General features: G+C 36.1%; 1 protein-coding gene across 1 annotated transcript in view; it reads right to left on the bottom strand.

Moving 5' to 3' along the window:
* LOC149779902 (uncharacterized) overlaps positions 1–21,885 on the bottom strand; it is a 156,650-nt gene that overhangs the window by 12,812 nt on the left and 121,953 nt on the right. The window contains exons 17-19 of the mRNA XM_089936592.1: positions 14,206–14,319; positions 11,035–11,141; positions 354–378 (exon numbers count right to left, since the gene is read on the bottom strand). Of these exons, the coding sequence (XP_089792718.1) occupies positions 354–378; positions 11,035–11,141; positions 14,206–14,319 (246 nt within the window). The remainder of the gene's footprint in view (positions 1–353; positions 379–11,034; positions 11,142–14,205; positions 14,320–21,885) is intronic.

Genomic DNA, 21,885 nt, shown 5'->3' with positions numbered 1-21,885 from the left:
GAAGTAGCAATAACATACTTAAGCTAGCAGATGGACAGCAGACCATCCCATATCTCCTCGTTTATGGCCATCCAATTCATCACTGTACAATTTTCAATATGTTTCCAGTACTGGACTCATTATGTGAACTAATAAATAAAATGTCATCTCTGCACACTCAGAATCTCAGAAGTGTTCTTGATTTAATAGTTCTCATCTCATGTACATTTAGAATCAACTAAGCTGTGAAAGAAATTGTCTACATAAAATATGGTAGACATTCCTGATCAACTTGATTTTTTAAAAATTTATAACTGACTATAACACGTATAAAAATTTTATGTGAAATTTTAAAGTTTATAAAGTTCACTTACGATTTTTAAGCCCCATACTGGCATTCTGTAAGAGAGAGAGAGAGGGATTACAATTTCCTTTCAAATGAATATTCAAATAAAATATTTCCTTGCCAGTCGAATCAAAATATCTGATGTCACTGTTAACAATTAAATATGAAAGCAATGTAAAATTTATTTTAATGATTCTAGTACAGCAATAAAGAGAACTTATAAATCCTATACCATAACAGAATTTCATTGCTACCGAAAATATATATTAGTTCATATTTTATTTCAATAACAACAAAAACTGCACATAAAATCTCTTCACATTTTTATACACAATCCGTTAACAGGGCTGGATTGAGAGGAGGGTGGTCTAGGGTCTCCATAACACTATCCCCAGCTTTAAACAAAACAAACTACACACACAAACGTATAGTCACTTGTCACTGGAAATTTGACCATGATTTTATTCTTGCACACATTTATTAGTTATTATGCACTTCGAGTAAATAGACCCATCAAATGAATATCCTCAAGTTAATCATTGGTGCACTCACTTCCATAAATCACATGCTGTTATGACTGGTAAGTTTAATTCCAAAATGCCTGACAAAAAGCCCTCAAGTCCTCTGATGGTGATGGGATTGCAAAGACTGAGAATTTTTTTCAAACACCTGATGGCCTGACTGTTCCACCTGAGAAGTCAAAGGCAAATGAGAAAGGTAATTTTACTTGGAGCTGAGCTGTGTGTGTGTGTGTGTGTGTGTGTGTGTGTTAAGGTTCAGAAGCAGACTTTATTCCTGGTACTAAAGTAAACTGCACCTTTACCAAATCCAGAGACAAATCTTGTTAATGTATATATATTACATTAATATTTTTAAAATGTGTAACTTTAGTTTAGATTATTTTACAGTTACTTTCATTTGGATGGATGGATGGATAGACTGATGGATGGACAGATGGATAAATATAATGTACTGTAACACTAGAAGGCAAGATCCATGCACATAGTTTCAAGCAGTAGTTTTAAGATATTTTATATGTCATTACCAGAAAGTACTGAACAACATGTGCTATATTGTATAAATGGTTGGCTTGTCAGCATGGTGTTGAAACACTTCGCACATAGTGGCTGTACAAAAGAATTACAAAAATAAATATTTTCTAAAATCATATAATTGCTCAGTATTTGCAGACAATGGAACACCTCAGAATAGGAGGACTGAACTGGATTTAACATCCCAAGGAAGCACATCCTTACATGAATCAAGTGATACAGAAGCAGATTCTATCTCTCTCTCTCTCTCTCACTGCTCTGGTGGCCTAGTGGTTAGAGCATCCGCCTCAGATGCGGGAAGCTGTAGGTTCGATCCCCGGCCGGGTTATACCAAAGACTTATAAAAATGGTACTAACAGTCGCCTTGCTTGGCGCTCACCATTAAGAGGTTAGTGTTAAGACTGGTCGGCCTGGTGTCAGGATAATGTGACTGGGTGGGACATCATGCTACGTGTTTGTGGCATGATGTCCCAGTGCTAGACATCACTAAAAACTGCCACACTGCAGACATTGTAGCAATATGACTGAAAAATTGTTAAAGCTACATTAAAAATCCAAATCACACACACACACACACACTCTCTCTCTCTCTCTGTAAATACAACATGTTGAAGTGGGTTTGTAGTTTTATTTATATCTTATAAATTATACCCAAGACAGGATTTAACAGCATGTGCCATATTTTTTAAATGGTATATGGATGGGTTGTTAGCATTGTGTTGAAATACATTCTATATAATATCTATACAAAATAACGAATGACAAAAACCACTCATTTCAAAGTCAGTGGCTTGATTCTTATTCATAACTGATCCTTCCACAAGTACTGCATGTTCTTCATCACATATGACAGAGCAGGGAAGTTAATCACAATGCCACGCAGCATGTGGACAAAAGCACTCACAGAAATAAAAGACCATGACAACCAAGATGTTGTATTTAAAGCAGAAAGCTACAGCTGTAACATTAAGACCCCATCTGCTGCCACTGCATACAGGTTAGATGAGGAATCAGCCAGACAGATGGAGGACAACATAACAGTTTTGGAAAGCATAATGAAGTAGCATTGCTGTGTGGAAGGCAAGGTTTAAGGCCTCAGCGGTAATGGATATGATGGGATCATGCAGCCATCTAACGCGAGCAATTTCAATGCTCTCCTTAAATTCCAAATTAAGGCAGGAGACGAAGTCCTCAGAAACACCTTTCCAAATGTGATCCCTCTGCCACATACATTTCCAAAACTACCCAGAACATCATAATTTAGATCATACGGAACCAAATTATGAACCAAATTCATAAAATGATTATATATGCTGTCTTGTCTTCAGTGCATTTCACTGTGCTGGCTGACGAACCATGTGATTTGTCAAACTGGGAACTGCTGTTAGTTGTGGTACAGTATGAAATATTAAATATTTGCTTGGATTCATCCAATGTAAAGACACTACAGGGAAAACATTGGCTGACAATATTGTGAACTCGCTTAGTGATTGTGTGTGAAGAATATAAGAAAACAGGTTTATGACGGAGCTGGCAACATGGCTGTCAGATTAAAAGGTGTACAAGCTTGTATTCTGGAAACCAATGACAAAGCTCTGCATTTTCACTATCATAGCCATGGCATGGTTAAATCGTGCAAACTTGCAGTGTGTAAGACATGCAGGAACTATGGGAGATCTTGCAGTGTTCTTCAATCTTTATCCCAAAAGACAAAGAAAGTTGAATTCAAAGACACCTAGCATTTGAGACATTTGCTGCACTCTACAATGCATTCTCTGATCCTCTCAGTCAGATGACTGAAAGTAAAGATGAACGGAAACAGTGACATCTTATCAAAAGCTTCTGGGATTTTGCAGATATTTGTATTTTACTTGGTGTCCTTCATAGTAGACAGGAAATGCCTTCAACACTTGAAGCTTTTTACTTGATATCTACAAAGAGTGCCCGTGATGTTGTTGCTGCATATAAGGAAATTGCTTCCGTGACTGCCTGCATCAAATATATTGGGGATACCATTGACACTGCATTTTAGTTAAGTTTCAAGAAGTTAATGCCATGTCCCGAGACATATCTGCAGGCTTGATCCAACAATAAAGAGTTGTAGGCAGACAACTGTGAATTGGAGTCTTGGTTCCAGAATGTTCAACTGACAGTTGATGTTCTGACTATCATCCCTGAGAACATTGTTCAAAATCACAGGTTTTAATAGAGTGCCTGAAGGTATCCCGGGTTGGCTGACTTGGGGTCAAAGGCACAACTGACACAACTGACAACAAGTTTGAACTGAACAGGTGGTTTTCTGAATGGCGCAACGAGGTTGACAACTCAAGTTCAGTGTCATCTACTGCTAAAGCTCTCTGCTATTGTGACCTGGTGTTTTACACAAATCTGGGCAAACTGCTTCATCTTCTATGCACCATCCCTATCGCCACTTCTGAGTGTGAGAGGAGCATTAGCAGACTATGCAGTCTGAAAAACTACCTAAAATCAAGCATGGGACTCCATGGCCTGACATTCATGCAAATGCACTGCAATGTTCCTTTGGACACTGATGGATCTGAGGATACATTTGCTCTGACTTACAGAATACAGACGAGACTGCTGCCACAAAAAATACTGACAACGCAAATATTCAGGTATCATATGTTTGACTGTACCATTGCTTGCATTGTGTTCATAACAAGTCCTCCAGCTTTCAAGCTGTGAGCATGTGGTACATTTTGGATATGTGTTCTCACATCTGATCATGTGACTTGAGTGGCTTGAGTGAAACGGAGCGAGATGAAACTGCAGAGATAAACAGTTAACGAGAGAAAATTGTCTCATTTATGATTTTGACTTTTAAAAAGAATAAGAGTAAGATTGTTGATAGAACTCTGCCAAACCCTTTGCTCAAACTTGCATACAGGGTGAGTAAACTTAACGTGCTTTATCTCTCATGTGGTTTTGTAATATATATTTTGCGATATAACATGTATTATATGACTTTTTTATATTTTCTGGAAGTTTTCATTTCACCACTTCTCTGTGTGAATGTGTAGCAAATGCTGTACATATGATACCTTCCTATTGTATTAATATCCCACACTACCAGTTCAGACTTTGCTTTTGTGCCCTGCTGAGGAATGTCAGGGCTCTTTTCAAATTTTGGAAACACACCCACCCCACCCCACCCCACACACACACTTAACCTGATCCAGTCCTAGTTAATATTTCTTTTTAAAAAATTCATCAAGACACAAAATATTCAACAAAGTCTGAGACTGGTTCATATTAACCAAAGTATAAATGATTGGACTTCATTAAACATTTTATATACTTGATTTAAAAAAAAAATTAGCACAGAACTGGCACAGGGGCAAATTTTAAACAATATGAGTAATAGTCACTAAGTTAATTTGTAGAATGGGAGGGGGTGTTGTCAATAATTTCCTTTTTCAATTATATCAAGGAGTGTCTGTGTCCATGGCAGTTGTTTTGAATCTGCTGGATGCACAATGTGAAGGATTTGCTGGTTAATCTCATCCATGGTTCCCATGCTTTTTCTAAAGATATTTTTCCAGGTTATTTCCATTGTTTTTCCAGCATGAAATTTATTTTGTCAAGGTTCAAAGAAGACCATTACTGAATGGAATTAAAGAACATATTAGCTTATAAAACAAGCATTTTTCAAATCAAAACGATGTTTCCATTTGAAGACTTTCCCACAACATCTGAGTCAGATATATGATCATGCACAAAACAACCAAGTTGTTTCTCAAGAAACAAATTTGACTACTGTAAATTCATATAAATTGGCATGTAATGTTATTTCAGTTTACAGAATAAAAACTTTACTTTGCCTAACTGCATATGAGGAAACAATAACATAATGCATATGAGGAAACAATAACATAATGAACATAAATTAGTTTTCTTTCCTTTCAAACTTTCATTCTAAATAAATCAGAATAATCAGATGTAATCAAGTTAGCAGTCTATATACAAAGTAAACAGTTCATATTTAACACTCTACGGTCCGTCCTGGTATCCCATGAACTTGCATCAGATCACCTCTGCATTATATGCCATCTTGACGTATCAGTTCCTAACCCTCCACCTTTATCTGCTACTAGGAGAAACTTCCGTATGATAAATAGAACCAAACTAATGCATGACATCCAAGCAAACCTAACAACTTGCTTACCTCCTATGGCAGAACAACTCGATAACTGCCCGCATTCATTGCTCAACAAACATACCCCAGCTACCAAGTGCAGAGTATCAATTCAAAAGTGTTCTCCATGGTATAGCAGTGTTAGGGACCAGCTTCGCACTGCTAAAAGAGACTGCCGTAAAGCTGAGAGGCTTTGGCTTTCCATCAAACTCACTATTCATAAGCAAATCTATGAAGCCGCTAAGAAGAATGTCACAAATATAGTCCATGCAACGAAATCAGCCCACTACACTACTAAGATCATGGAAAGTTCCAGCTGCAAAGAGCTCTTCAAGATTTCTAACAAGCTAATGTCAAGGAACAAATGTACACCACTTCCAACTACTTTCTCTCCAGTCGACCTTCTGGACATGTTTGCAAATTTCTTCCGTGACAAAGTACTAACCATTAGAGAAAAGCTTGACACCACAATTTCTATTGACTCGTCATCACCATACAGTTGGGATACAGAATTTCAGCGGCAACCATTAGCATCATCTGAACCTGTCTCTATGGATTTCGTATGTACAATCCTGAAGAAGAGTGCACCAAAGTCATGTGAACTTGATCCAATTCCAACATCACTGCTGCTTGAGTGCTTAGATCCAGTATTGCCTTCACTAACTGATGTTATTAATACCTCTCTCTCATCCTGGGAATTCCAATCATTTTTCCAAACTGCCATCGTAAAGCCTCTGCTGAAGAAACCAACACTAGACCATAACGATTTAAAGAACTACCACCCAGTTTCTAATCTCCCATTCATATAAAAAATCTTAGAAAACGTTGTTCTATCCCAGCTTGTATCTCATCTGAAATCAAACAGTCTTTTTAGCAATGTACAATCTGTATATTGCCCTTGCCCCAGTACTGAAACTACTCTTCTAAAAGAAGTTAAAAGTTAATGACATTCTCTCTGCTTTGGATAGCGGAAAGATTACAGTCCTCACCCTCCTTGATTTGTCTGCAGCATTTGACACAATAGACCATGATATATTACTTCACCATCTCCAGCATGTATTTGGCATTCATGATACAGCCTTACTGTCGTTCAAGTCCTACTTGGTCAACAGGACACAAATTGTTTCTGCAAATGGAATACACTCCAGCCCAGTTAATCTATGTTGTATGCTGATGACACCCAAATATACAAATCTAGCCACCCAACTGAAGTTGATGCTACCATCCAAGGTGTAGAGAGGTGCATTTCTGATATGAAATCATGGATGATATGTAACAAGCTGCAGATGAATGATGATAAAACTGAGGCCATTCTGATCACAACACAAAGATTTTCTCATTCATATCCTTTACCTCAAACAATAAATATCAGCAACACCAACATTAAATTCACACAGTCAGTATGAAACCTAGGTGTTACTCTCGACAGTACTCTCACATTGCACCAACATGTCATGAACATATGCAAGGCTGCATATCTTGAGCTGAGACGCATCAGCTCAATTCGCAAATATCTTTCAGTTGATGCCACTAAAACACTTGTGTGTTCATTAGTACTTTCAAGACTGGACTATTGTAACTCAATTCTGTCTGGTTCATCTCAATATCTACTCCAGAAACTTCAAAAAATAAAAAACACAGTTGCTCAGATCATACTTAGAGTACCACGATCAGAGCACACCTCCCCGCTGCTCTGTACCCTACACTGGCTATCCATTAGATCCAGAATAAAACACAAAATTTGTTCTCTGTGCTACGTTTCATTGACGGACTCCAGTCCAACATACCTATCCCACTTCACCCATGTGTACACACCAGCAAGATACTTACACTCCTCTTCTGACAATCGCATACTCATTATTCCCACTATGAAAACAAAGTCATATGGGCAGCGTTCTTTTGCATACCAGGGCCCAGCAACGTGGAATGAATTGCCCATTGAACTTAGACACAAAGACACAGTGATCCCATTCAACAGTGCTCTTAAAACTCACTTATTTTGACTGCAAGAACAAACCTAAAGACCTAATAATGTTTCCTACCTTAAATATTTTCAATATGTTTTTTATGTTTTCTAATTTCATGGTGTTTGTGTTTTGTAATCATATCATTATGTTTTTTATGTTATAGGTGTTGTCTAATGTTGTAAAGCGCTTAAAGCTTCTAAAGATTAGGCACTATACAAAGTCCTCATTATTATTATTATTATTATTATTATTATCACAGTATAAAAAATAAATGCAAATTATTACAATCTTATGTTCAAAAGATACAAGTTTAAACCCTAAATTAAGCTGTGCCAATAAAACCCCAAACTAACAGAATTTTTCAAACAACCTAAACTCCCTAAGCGGATCTGGTTAAAAACCCATTATTTTAAAAGACCTATTATGAAAGGGTTTATTTAAATTTTGACAAAAATACCTTCAAAATTATAGACTACTTTTCAAACAAGGATTAAACCTGCTACTATATCAACATATGTCCGCTATGATAAACCAGTCCCCATATCATTTAAGCTATGTCACAGTGTAATAGTTTAGCACCAAAATTCAGTGCAGAGATTCGATATTTTGGACTACAAATTTGACTTCTAACAAATGGCAGTCAGTTTTCTAATCTGGCATTTGGATTTAATATATAAATATGTTTTTGGCAAGCACCCAAATGATCCGTACTGCAAACTCCAAATATTCTAGTCAGAACTCAATAAATTTAACTCACAATTATTTCAGTTATGAGTCAATTACGTAACTGTTTGTCATGAAGTGGTGGCAAAAAATATTAACAAGTTTTTTTCTAAACTTTCATCAATGTTTGCAAAATTATAGAACTTTTCATGGTTGGGAAAAACTGTATCATTTCTCCTGAATTTTTCCTGATATCCCAGTGGTGTGGGAACCTTGCTCACCAATACTTTGCATGAAGAAACTGCACTATTTCTTCTCTTTTGAAGATAACATCATAATGTCTTCCAGATTTAAGTGAAGATATGAAATTGAGAATAAAATGTTTTAAAAGCATTAATGCATTGCAAAACAACTGACACGGTGACCAAGAGGAGTTGTAAACCCGACTAAGTGGAGCAGCCTAAAACGTTAAACACATATCACTGGCACCTAACAGGTAGTCTCTTTGGAAGTATTTTCTTTCTTATCAAGGATGAGAATGGCATATGAACAGATGATAAGTCTATGTCTGTCTATAATCTGCATGCTAGAAATACAACCAATCTGTCAGCATATAAAAAAGCACCATCCTACCACTGAATAAATAAGAATAAAAGACCATCAAGTTGATATGACAATTGGTAATGTATCTTAACTTAGGCTTTGTATCTTGAATCATGAGGCTGATGTGTATCATGTCTACCTTAATTGTTACCCTTTGCTAGCATGCTAATTACCCAATACAAGCTAAACATTACCACCTCCAATTAGTAACTGGTGGTCAAACACAAAGACGAACATGAATCATATCATAGCTAATATATGGAATATCTTACTCATGTAACTTGGACCAAGATGAATGGACATCAGAGTGGGCTAGGAGAATGGAATCTTCACAACAGTAGCAGGTAAGTATTAAAGAAGATTAATTTACCCTCCCCCTCAAATAAAGTACATCTTAATAGCAGTAATACATTTCCTGCTACACCTGAATCACTAAATTTACCAGTTAGGAGGATGGCTGATGACCGCAATAGAAACTGATAAAAGCAAAGCAATCACTTACAGTTACTGGAGAACTGTTCTCTACAGTAAGGTGGAAGATGGCATGACCAAATATTATGCTATTATATTTGGAACCAAGAAGTAAAATATCTTTACTCAGATGCACCAAACCAAAGATTGAATACTAAAGGATGAAAACATTTAGTCAAACTGCCATAAGACAGCTCTCATGACATCATCCAACAAAGAATCACTAATGAAGTATAAAAAGCCCTAACTTCATGGGGTTTAGTTCTTACAAGGAAATGTCCCTCTCAGTGAGGGACAGACAGGCTCTCTTCATAGGGAGAATAATTCACCTGACTGCTGAAATATTAAGATGAACCCTTCAGAGGGAAAAAGAAGGAGTGAAATAAAACCATGAAGTCTTAACTGGACAAAGACCTACCTTGTCATCCCTAACACATATATTACTAGGGATCCCAACAGAAATAAGAGCTACTGAAGATGAGTGAAAATGAGAACCTAAAACAAACTTTTCCACTATCAAAAATTAAGTTCACCCATACTTACCGACGTTAAGAACAGTAGGAAGACTGTTTTATGAGTGAGGTTCTCAACAGAAGCTCCAATCAAAGGTTCATAAGGTACTTTAATAATGCCCAAAGACCACATAAAAGGTTCCACATTTAGGAGTGAGATACTGGTCTCTGAAACTCAAAATACCTAAGGGGGCGCTCACCAGTTACTATGTACTTTTGAGAGAGTGACGTATGTAAGGTGAAGTTGTTCACATTTACAACATGCATAATGGAAAGAATGTTGGCATACCTCTATGCTACATTAATGTAATGTGGCTGACATTTCTTTGGATATTGTACTTTTGGAAACTGTGCATGATTTAAGCACACTGCTAGCTAAAATGACTGCTCCCTTGTGCTAAAGAAATCAGCCTGAATTAGTCTAAAGTACACTATACATAGCAGCTATTAAAATAGGAAAAATGAATTTTGCCAGACTAGACAATACCAGCTTCTGAAAGTGCAATGAATGAATTACCAAATATGTAAAATGTAAAAAAAGTCATTGGCCCTTTTTGATACAATTTACCTCTGAAGTTCAGGAAGTGAAAATGACCAAGTAGAGCTAGCACTTTTTTGAAAGGTGCACATCTGGAGTAAGGCCAAGCTGTATACTCCAAAACCCATATTACACCCATCAATCATACATCAAAATAAAGGGAATTAAAGGTTCTTTGAATTATACCTAAGATATACAAGTTCTTTTTTAAATAACCAGTATAACCAGTGAGGAAAGCCAGGGAAATTCTTTATCTTTAAATTTCTAACCCTTATGCAAAATACAAAACTGTGGAGTGCCACCTAATGTGATCAGCAAGATAAGGATCTCACCCAATGATTGGATGTGTAGAAAACTTTAGAGTATTAGAAAGGGCTGTCCTATAGCCCTTAATAGTACATATAGATACATAACATTTGGAAGAAAGAGAAGAAAATCTACAACTGCCTTTAAAGGGGGCAGGCTGGATCAAAGTTTTCCAATACAATAATTATAGAGGATTCTTTAATTTGCATCATAAAGTTCTGCCTCCTAGCCAGGGTGATGTGGTTTGTAACCTTCCTGGAGGATAAATCATTTGCTCTAAGTCAAACATGAAAGTAGAGAATCTGTTTATTGCTGACACCTGTGCTGGAAATATGACAACATGCAGAAGAAATGTGCATTTTATCATTTAACAAGACAACACAAGAATGCATATTTATATTCTAAGTCAGGCTTTTTCAGTTAAAATGGATAATGTCTCACCTTATGTGAATATTTCACAACTTTCTTGTCGGGTTCATTGGTAATATAATTCTTGTCTGCCCGATGTTTTCCCTTTATGCTTACTTCTGTTCTTTTTCTGACATCATCTATGAAAAAAAATATGAATATATTTTATTCACTCATTTTCAGCAAAGTCTAATATTCTGCAAGAGCTATAAACTGTAGGAGTGTATATGCTTGGACTTTATCTGGAATCCAAATGGAGGTAAGATTTAATCTGAACCATTGTGGTTTACTGCAGTATACTGCCTCTAAATGCAACATATTTTCACAAGGAATTGGGATGGTCAGTGATTAATAGGCTCCTCACTAATATTCTGGTATGTCCAATGAATTATGAAAGATAATGTTGATTTATTATATTATGTTTAACGTTTAATCAAGTTCTCTTTCATATTTTGTTTTGCATCTTCAATTTGGCAAAATTTAATGTAAGTAGCAACAGGGGATGCTGCTAGAGGGCACTGGCGATCAAGATTAACATTTTCTCAAAATGTCAACCTCATTAGACCCGGTACTTTCTCCGCTTTAATATACAAAAAGCCAACATTATTACATCCGACTGCATTCATGGTTGAAAGGTCAATTGTCTATATTTAGCGTATATGACACTGGGCTATTTATACAACTTATTCAGCAGAAAAAAACGAAAAACAAATCTTTCAAAACGCTGAAAAACTAAATAAATGAACATATACGCTCACCTAGGCCTACTTTTAAAATACTTTGGAGTTATTTTTACGAGAATAATGGTAAAATGTATGCGAATATTTGCGGAAAACCCATGAATTATGTCTTTTTCAAAGGTCACCCATGCCAGCAAGAATGGTAACTCTTTCCAGCACATGGGTACGTACAAAATGTAAACAATGACAACGACATAATTTGGGTTAAAAAACACAAGAAAACTTGATTGCATGAAAAGGCAGACGTTTATAGCAAGGAATCGGATTATACAGACGTACTGTCATTCATTATACCAAACTTATTACAAAATATTTGTACAACTTTTGTTGTGTAATATATTTTCGAGGTTAGAGGCTCGATGGGAGTATCACTCACCGACTCAGTGATACTAAACGTATTGATAATATTATGTGATTATGATCACTGAGATATTATCAATGTCAGGTCATCTGTTCAACGTACGATTCTTATCTAGAGACACTGGTATTAAAATTAAAATGTTCATGTTTAGTATCATGCCGTTGTTTGTGAATATCAGTATGAATATTGTCGTCATGAGCCAAGAATCGATTTGTAGTATTTCTCCATTTAAAGAAATACATAATTATAAATATTTCTTGAGAACCAACTCAGTGCCAGTTTCTTCTCTATCTCTGATACCACAATTGTATTTACTTCATGAACTATGTAATATTGCTCAAAACAATGGTCAGAATTATTATGAAAATATCGCGAAGTTAGGACGTCCAAAATTTAATGTTGCACCATCCAAAGCTGACACTATAGAAATCCTGACTTGCTGTATTGAAAACTTAATGGAAAACCTTTTGTCATTGATTTTATTTTATAGATATGAAACTGACCTAATATATCTTATGATAAATAAATTCTAAAATAGCATTTGTTATTTACTAAATTGTGATTTCAGATAAATGTATATATGTACAAGAACACTGTAATGAATATGTACTACTGGTTTTAAGAGTAATATACAATTCAACTTGGTACGAGTCCTGATTATGCTATTTCATGCAAAAATGTTAGGGGGCATGTGATAAAAAGGCATAGAAAGTCTTCAGAAGTACCTGGAATATAGAAAAAGTGAATTTTTTCTTGAAGCTGAATGTTCACAACACATTTATATATAACCATATGTAAAAAATATGCAACTTTCAGCATGAAGTAACATGAGGTCAAGAATTTTCAAAAAGTGACCAAAGACCAATATTAAAAACAGTGGATGGTACATGTGTTTGAATGCTTCCTGTGAATTTATTTGAAGAGATATCATAAAGATGGCTCATTTTTTAAATCTGCACTCTCAAATTAAGCAGAAAATATTCGATTTAAAAAGCAACATATAATTTCAACTTGTGTACGACTCAAAAATATAGTATTTCATGCAAAAACGTTGGGGGGTGGGGTGATAAAAAGGCACAAGGGGGTTCCTGGTTCCTGAATTACCTGGAACATATAACAAGTCAATTTATTCTTAAAGGTGAATGTTCACAAAACATTTCTAAAACATTTCTATATAAAATATATGTAAGAAATATGAAAATTTCAGCTTGAAATAACATGAGGTCAAGAATTTTCAAAAATTGCCAAAGACCAATATTAAAAATGGTGGACAGTACATGTGTTTGAATGCTTCCGGTAAATTTATTAGAAAAGATATCATAAAGATGAGTTCATTTTTGAAATCTGCACACTCAAATTATGCAAAAAACATTCCATTTTTATATATTCTATAATTATGAAAAAATCATCTCCTGTTGCTAATGTAAGTGGCAATGCTATGCAAATATTTGTTACATTTCCCTGGATCTATAATACAACATGCAGTCTTGTGCCAATTATTTAATATTCTTAATACAATGGACCATACTATTTTTAGCTCAAGCACAGAACAAGAAACCTCAGAATCACCTTATTTTCATGACAACATAAATATATGGCTGTTTATTAAATATTACAAGATAGTAGCAAGAGAAATAAAAAATAATAGCAAAAGCAAAATTCTAAGTCTGTAACACTGTTAGATAATGTGCAAGAAAACTACAAAATGATCTCACCAGTTTTTAACTGAACATATAATCTATTTAATTTTCATGGGCTTAAAATAACACACTGAACAAAAGAATATGGAAACTAGACAACTAAAGATATTCAAGAAAGACAAGTGGTAAAGTACACAAGAAATCTTAACATACAAAAGTACATATAAATAGTGTCAAAGATGTCATACAAAATAAGGTCAAAAGTGTCTATGAAGAGTGTCCAACAAATGGATGAAGGAGGTGAAAATAACAAAACAGCAGATGGGTGATACAGATGGATAGGATAACCTAATGGCATAATTAAATGAATTCTTTTCTAGTGGACAACTAGGGAAAAATAATAGTCAAAATATTTTGTATGATAAATATGACTGTTGGAATTGAGAGTGCATTTCTACATTACCATCATCATTCTTATGAATAAGGACTTTCAAATGGCTTGACCATGACAAACTATCCTCATCATTTTTGTTCGTATTTTCTTCTACAACCTCAACAAGACTATCGTCCACTTGATCTGCAATAAAAACCAAAACAAAATGTTAGGAATACATATAATTGGTTAGGTTATGTATTTATGTTAAACATTCTTAAATCACTCAAAAATGTATTCCACTAAGCCACATCTATTGTGACCATTTGAATGGTCAATTTGTTTGCCTCAGTAAAATACAAAATAAACAAGAATTATGTACTTGTACTATTCTGTTTGACATCTACCACCAGGATTAAAGCACTGTTCAAGACTCTTAAGGGGCCCTGAGTGGCCGAGTGGTCTAAAGCGCTCTCCGTTACGGATCACTGCCATCTCACCTCTGTCTGCGTGGGTTCGAGTCTCAGATTCAGCCAACATGGGTATGTGAGAAAGCTTGCCAGTAGCTTCATGTGGGTTGGTGGTTCTTTCCAGGGGTTTTCCCGGGTTCTTCCTCTGCAATCCACATTAGCCAAGTCTCAGGTTTGGCTAATGTGCGTATGTGAGAAAGCCTGCCAGGAGCTTCTCATGGGTAAGTGATTCTTCCCGGGGTTTTCCAGTGTTCTTCCTCCACCAATTATACTGGCCGCCATGTATAGCCTAGCGTGTGCTGAAAAATGGCGTTAAACCCTACAACAGCAACAACAACAAGACTCTTAAATGGTTAAAGAGGGTCTTGGGACCAGCATTAGCTGCATATATCTATTTTATTTTCAGTTCCAGTAAATGTAAGTAAATATAAATGGCAGTGCTAGACCACTTACCTAGTTTAAACCAACCAAATCTTCTTTACCAATTTCATCAGTTTAACCAAACTAAATCTGGTTTATGTCAGATGGCTATTCTTGCAATTTAAAATCTCACATCCCTCTTTGAGTACATTTCTGGACTGCTCATCTTTACCGAAACTTAAAATACCCTCAGGTCCCTGGACTATATGATGAAACATTCAAGCTGTCTCTGACACTGACATGCAGAAGTACACATATTTGATTCAAAAACATAAACTACCCCAAGGTTCCTGTACCACAATATACATCATTTCTGCTTTGTATATTAACATTTTTGTTTTTTTTATATTGGTTTTGTTTCAACACAACATAAATAATGACACAACACTACACTGCACTGATTCAAAAGTATTCAGCAATATCACAAGAATATTTTACAAGTTTAACATGAAATCAGCAATCCTGGGATCAACAAATAACACATACTTGTGGACAGGATAGACGTATGGTCAAAGCTATTTGTGTTAGAAATATAATGAAGAGAACAAATATGTCAAATTGTGGATTTAATCCACCAAGAAAAGATATCAAGCATTTTAAAAAATATGCAGATTTCAAGGTTGTGCTTAATGACAATAACATAAAGATAATTATCAAAAGTCCTGAAAGCAAGATGGTTAAAACAGTAGGAAATAAATCATGTAGTAAATTTGGGTAAACACACAAATTTGTATTCCTTTAATCTCCCTACACATTATATAAGCAAACTAAGAAAAGGTTTCCATATAGAAAGATCTACATTGATGACTAGTGGCATGTAGACATTCTTGACAGCATATAAAACGAATACATTTGGACAGGACACATAATTTTTCAACATAGCATTTGGTTGAGAAAATGAAAACAAAAGACGAAGATGACATTCCTGATGCATTCAAAGAACTCTTAAAAAAGAGAAAGCCTGAAAAGGCAGTTTCATGAATGAAACAAATTATACAACAGGAAAGTGAAGTATCTCTTGAAGAAGAAAAACTTTGAATACTTTTAAATTTCAGCAGACAAAACTATATGTGCAAGGGTTGTTGTTGTTGTAGGGTTTAATGTCATTTTTCAGCACAAGATAGGCTATACATGGCGGCCAGTATAATTGGTGGAGGCACAACACTGGAAAACCCTGGAAAGAATCACCTACCCATGAGAAGCTCCTGGCAGGCTTTCTCATGTACCCAAATTAGCCTCGAACTCAGGCAGACAGAGGTGAGATGGCAGATTCGTAACGGTGAGTGTTTTAGACCACATGGCCACTCGGGGCCCCTATATAGCAAAGTTTAACAAACCTAAAGATGAGAATGGGGCATCATTTCACTCAGAATGAAACAATCAAATATGTTGATTGTTCACCAAAGCTTATTTAAAGATACAATAACAACCATCAAAAATCAATGATCACAAATTCAATTTATGCAGACTAGGAATAAAAAGATGATAAGTATCTATTATTTGACAACAGTTCTATTTGCAACAATCAAAATTTTGAAATAGAAAACCAGTTTTGAAAATGGCTTCCTCTGGATCATTAATGAAGAAATATTTACAACCAAGCAAGCAATTTTATATACAATTATCTTTCTATGACCAGCAATAAAATATATACAAACCTAAAAAGATTTTGATGACAAAACAGAATGAGTACTGCACTCACAAACTGCAAAGGGTATGTTGAATCATTTAACACTTTGGAATCCAGTGAAAACAATGCTGCATTGATGCCAAAAGAATGGTCATAAATCACAGACAACAAAAGGAAGAAAAATACATCTAAGGATCAAATAATGTGAAGCTTTGCATTCTGGAAGTTAGTGTCTAGAATGTGATAAATGCAGAAATAAACAGCGCATTAAATAATAAAGGAGTCAAAACATACACTATCTTTGAATTTATGTGTTGGGGGTGGGGGCGAATCATAAGACTTCTAGAAGCCGTTGGAGTGGGATGTGAAGTTATGCCTCTTGCAAGTCCACATTGATTGCATTGTCCCCCAATGGATGGCATTTAAAACCTACTGTTGCATTTCATTGTGAACTGACAGCGCACAAGTTGAATGAATGTTTGTGTAACAGAATTGTAACTGAGTGGGTTTTGGATTAAATGAATAACGCAAACACAATGTGATTGACGATGGAAATTTATAAAATGAATTAATCAAATTGTATATATATTATAAATACAATGATTCTCTCACGCTCTCAACATATGATTGATCCAATCACTCAACACAAACATTCACAAACTGAAAAACGAAAATATGATTCATGTAATCTTACATGTGGAAGGTGAGATTCAAATAAACTCATGGACTGTAAATACGTTTCAAATAATATTATGCAATGTAAGTGAGATTCACATAATCGCCTGGAATACGAATAAGATTCAAATAATCTAAAGGAATTCAAATATATTTTTCAAATAATATTGTGCACTGTAAGTGAAATTCACATAATCTCCTATATTATGCAACGTAACTGAGATTTCACATAATCTACTATATTACAAATAAGATACAAAATAATCTCATGTAATTGAAAATGTACTCAGTTGAAACATCAATTGGAACAAACATATGCCTCTTGACACTTGTACAGTCGTATGATTCATAAACTGATGAACCACACAGTTTCACTGAATCCTTGGGTTGGCCCCCACTCACACCCTTCATGGATCCACCACATATACAGACATATGTATAAACATACATACAGACAGCATACAACACCCATGTATTGGCTATGTCTACATTTGTGGCTCCACCACGTGTACAGACACACGTATACACATATGTATAGACAGCACACAGCACTAAGCAGCTAGAGCCAGCCCTACACTGCTACAGTCAGCCCTAAACTGCCCTGAACATTCTCAGTCAGCTCTAAACAGCCCTGAACAGCTTCAGACAGCTCTACACAGCCCTGAACAGCTTCAGACAGCTCTACACAGCCCTGAACAGCTTCAGTCAGCTCTAAACAGCCTTAACATCTTCAGTCAGCTCTGAACAGCCCTAAACAGCTACAATAAAACTAAACTGGTCATAATAATGGTTTCTAAATCTTTAGATATATGCTAATAAATTAAACTCTAATAGCAACTTGTAATTCAAAGTTCATAATGTTTCAAATCTGCGTAGTAATAAATGCATCATTACACGATATGACATTAAGACCTGAATAAGCTTCACGTATCAAATAAAGTATAAATTTAACACTTACCCCTATGGCTTTAGAACACAATGGAGAATGTTCACTCCTTGATATGATCCAAAATGACCAGTGTCAGTTAGAAATGGAATCTACCTTAAATCCATAGGAAAGTGAGTAACAGTCAGGGTAAAATACACCTTTATACCTTGCTATCAGTGTCTCTCGCCGTAAGTAATTTTCGACGAGATACATGCTAGTACAGTTGCTTACCTGGAAAAACAATTATTCACCCTAGGTAACACTGTATGCATGTACAACGAAAAATAGTCAAATCATTCTAAGGCAAAACCAAGTTATTTCTTGCCTTATTCTGTGACAATTTGAATGAATGTGCTTAGGTTGATGACCAAGCGATGAGTGCTGTGTTTGTAGCTGAAGAAAGTCTGGGCAAACCAAGAGGTGCACTGAACATGATACCAAGGAAACTACTTGATGGATCCCTATGTCATCACAGCAAATCTTCCTCATTCGGCAATGAAGGATTGGAGCCTTCCTCCAACAGGGATCTGTGATAAGGGCTGGGTGTGAAAGAATGTCATTTGAAACAGGGAGGGTCTATTTGAAAAGCTAATGAAAATGATTCCCCTCCCTTTGCCACTCTTCCACTTCAGTTCAGGAGAACTGTGGTTTTCAATGTATATAAATTCGATAGAACTGCTTCCCAGGGGACCTGTGCTCTAGGGACATCTTTGCGACCTTTTGTTAGTTGCCTTGCAAATCCCTCTCCTGTTGATGAGACTGTGAGGTATAGAAATAATGTATTACTGGTGGCTTGTTACGAATTCTGTCAATCTAAATCTTTAAAGTGGAGCTTTAAGAATGGTGGAGGTAGACAGCATTGCATCTCGTTCCACCAGTTGTAAGTTCATAGCTGCTGTTACGGCCATAGCCATAGTACATTTACATAGGTTTATAAACAGGCTCCTACACATGTCTGATGATATTCAGGGTGGAAGAAGGTAAGCTCTATTCAATCTACTGAAAGGTTGCCATAGATATTAGATGCAATGTTGATCTCAGAGTCCTGACATTAAAAATCAAAAGATCAGTATCCAAATGGAAAACTGGAGTATGGGGATTGTAGAACCATCAACATTGATTTGAGGGAGGGCTCCTGTGAGAAAATACCTACATCTGTAGTCATTTCGGTCTTGTAATTGATGATGTATGCAGCCCAAATGACAGTAGCTTTGTTAGATTGTGGAAGCAATTGAAAGTAGATTCTTCCAAAGCAAAGGATCACCTGATATTAGAAGAGTAGACCACACAGGTGATCAAGAGAAATGAAGAGAACAAAACTCTGATGGGAGTGGGTGGAAAACAGTCCAAGCCTGTAAGGCTGAGTTTCACTGATCATAGTAAGATCTAATATTGACAAGGGAAATTTTGGATAAAGGTAGTGAAGTCTCCTGTGCTACCTGTAAAGTAGTTGGAGAAGACTACTGAGGATGGCAGCTTCCCACACTTGCAGTACGGTATGAGATAGATAATGTTCCTTCCAAAGTGTTGGTAAGCAGAAGTTCCCTTTGGGTGGGAAAGGCTTTAGGACAAGCGATCAGACATCCCTTGAAAATTGAGACACCAAGATGGTCATCATATGCCAGAAGTGTCTTTAGGTACTATCTGGGTTAGACTGATCCATCAGAGTGCCTATATATATATATACCAAATGTCATCAAAAGGAAGTGCCTAGCTGCACCATGCAGGTTAGAGTACCTGAATGGAATGGATAACATCTTCAAGATGTGCCACCAGCACTTTCTGGCTAGATGTATCCATGAGTGCCTGTATAAACTGGACATTGCCAAGCAGCACCATGTGGGTTAGACTGATGTATAACTGGGTTCAGGAACTGGGTTCTTGGGCATTGAGGCACTAAGCTAGGATTCATATGATGGAAGTGTCTAGCAGCAGTATGCAAGTTGTGGAACTGCACATGCTTGTTTTCATGGTTACTGATGCTCCACATGAGTTATATGGCCAAGTCCGGTCATGAAGGAACATGACCCTCATGACTGGCATGACTTTGTCCAGTTTTTGAGATTGGGACAGAGTACTGATCCATATAGCTGGTCCATAATTCTGATATGTGAGACTGTAACTGAGACTGGTGCAGCTCTCCATATTGCTCCCTTAGTAAATGATTTGGTTTTGAACCCTTATGTGCAAGCTGATGATGTTTTTGTTCCTCAAGGTATGCTTCAGTGCCTTCTACTTAGTCCCCATAGAACTGCTGCCCATTGACTTCTGTCCATAATATTGAAGTCTTACATATATTCAAAGAATGACAACCAGAGTAAACAACACATCTAGAGCAGACCTGCCAACCCTAACAAGATTTTCTCAATAAGGCAGTCCCTTTCTTCCATAAGCTGGGACCAATTTTCAGTAAGGTGTAACAAAATACCATGTACTGCTATTGTCATGCCAGAAAACATGTATTTAAAAGTCCAAAAGTGTGATTCAAGACTAATGCAAAAAGGACATTGTGTTTGTAAAGTTTACTTGAATCTTACCTACCTCCAGTAGTTTCACAAACTGCAGTTCTAAACCTTATGCAGCTCGATGGCTTCTTTTTGTCTGTCGACTTGATGTAATCCTTAAAAAATTAGATTTCATTTGGACCATGGCAACAGCAATCATCTTTTCTGCCATGTGGCACATACAAATCAACACATGATGTCCCCAAAATATAAGTGTTGCCCTTCCTGCTAATTTCCCAAATGATCTGAATATTCCCCTTTATTCTACTGTTAAAACATGTTAATGGGTGTATTAACCCCGTTGTCCTGACCTGTTGCATGTTGGATGCTGTCTTAAAAAAAAGCAACAGCTTGGTCATTCAGACCTTTTGTTTCACAAGATACATGCAGTTTGAAGTGTCTGAGGTACTCCTGTAAAGTTAATCTAGTTTCCCAACCAATTCCAATGAATCTAATATGAAACCCGAATCAAACATGATGAAGCTAGCAACTGGATTTTACTGCAAACATTCCTATTTCCATAATTTGATACCTTATTCCAAAAGTCCTTATTTTATGGGTCATTTCAATAAGACATATGGCAAAATCGTAATGGTTGGCAGGTCTGCTAGAATAGTTGTTAGACTGGACTTGTCCATGGTCAAAATCTGTACGACAAAATACAGCAGACAGATACCTGTAAAAGGGACATGCAGGGCCTGTACCAGTAGAAAACTGGAGCTTTGTTATTAATACTAATGAAGTGGATGCTAAATAATGAACTCCTGTAAGAAGTTACCTGTAGGAAGGCCAAGATTGTTTATTACCTACACAAGTAATGACACTTAAGTGTCATTTATAGTAACTACATATGAAGTGCATGCTATGAATAAACCATCAACAGAAAACTTACCTGTACACATCCAACCAACGAGGAAGTTATACATTAATAAAATGAGTTTTCTAATGTACATACAAAACCTGCACATAAAAAAGGTATTTTTGATACTTGAGAAGTTGATGCTACAATATGCATTGTGAGATACTGTTACTGGTAGGAAAGGCCCAGTGTTGTTCTACACATGTAAAATTTGTAAAGCTTCACAAAACTATGAAGTGGATGCTAAGACAAAATAATACAGAAAACTTACCTCTATGTATCTG

This window comes from Sinohyriopsis cumingii, chromosome 16 (genome assembly GCF_028554795.1).
Source record: "Sinohyriopsis cumingii isolate HCF-2022 chromosome 16, ASM2855479v2, whole genome shotgun sequence".
NCBI lineage: Eukaryota > Metazoa > Mollusca > Bivalvia > Unionida > Unionidae > Sinohyriopsis > Sinohyriopsis cumingii.
Note: the sequence above shows the minus strand (reverse complement) of the source record. Positions and strands in the feature narration are given on the sequence as shown.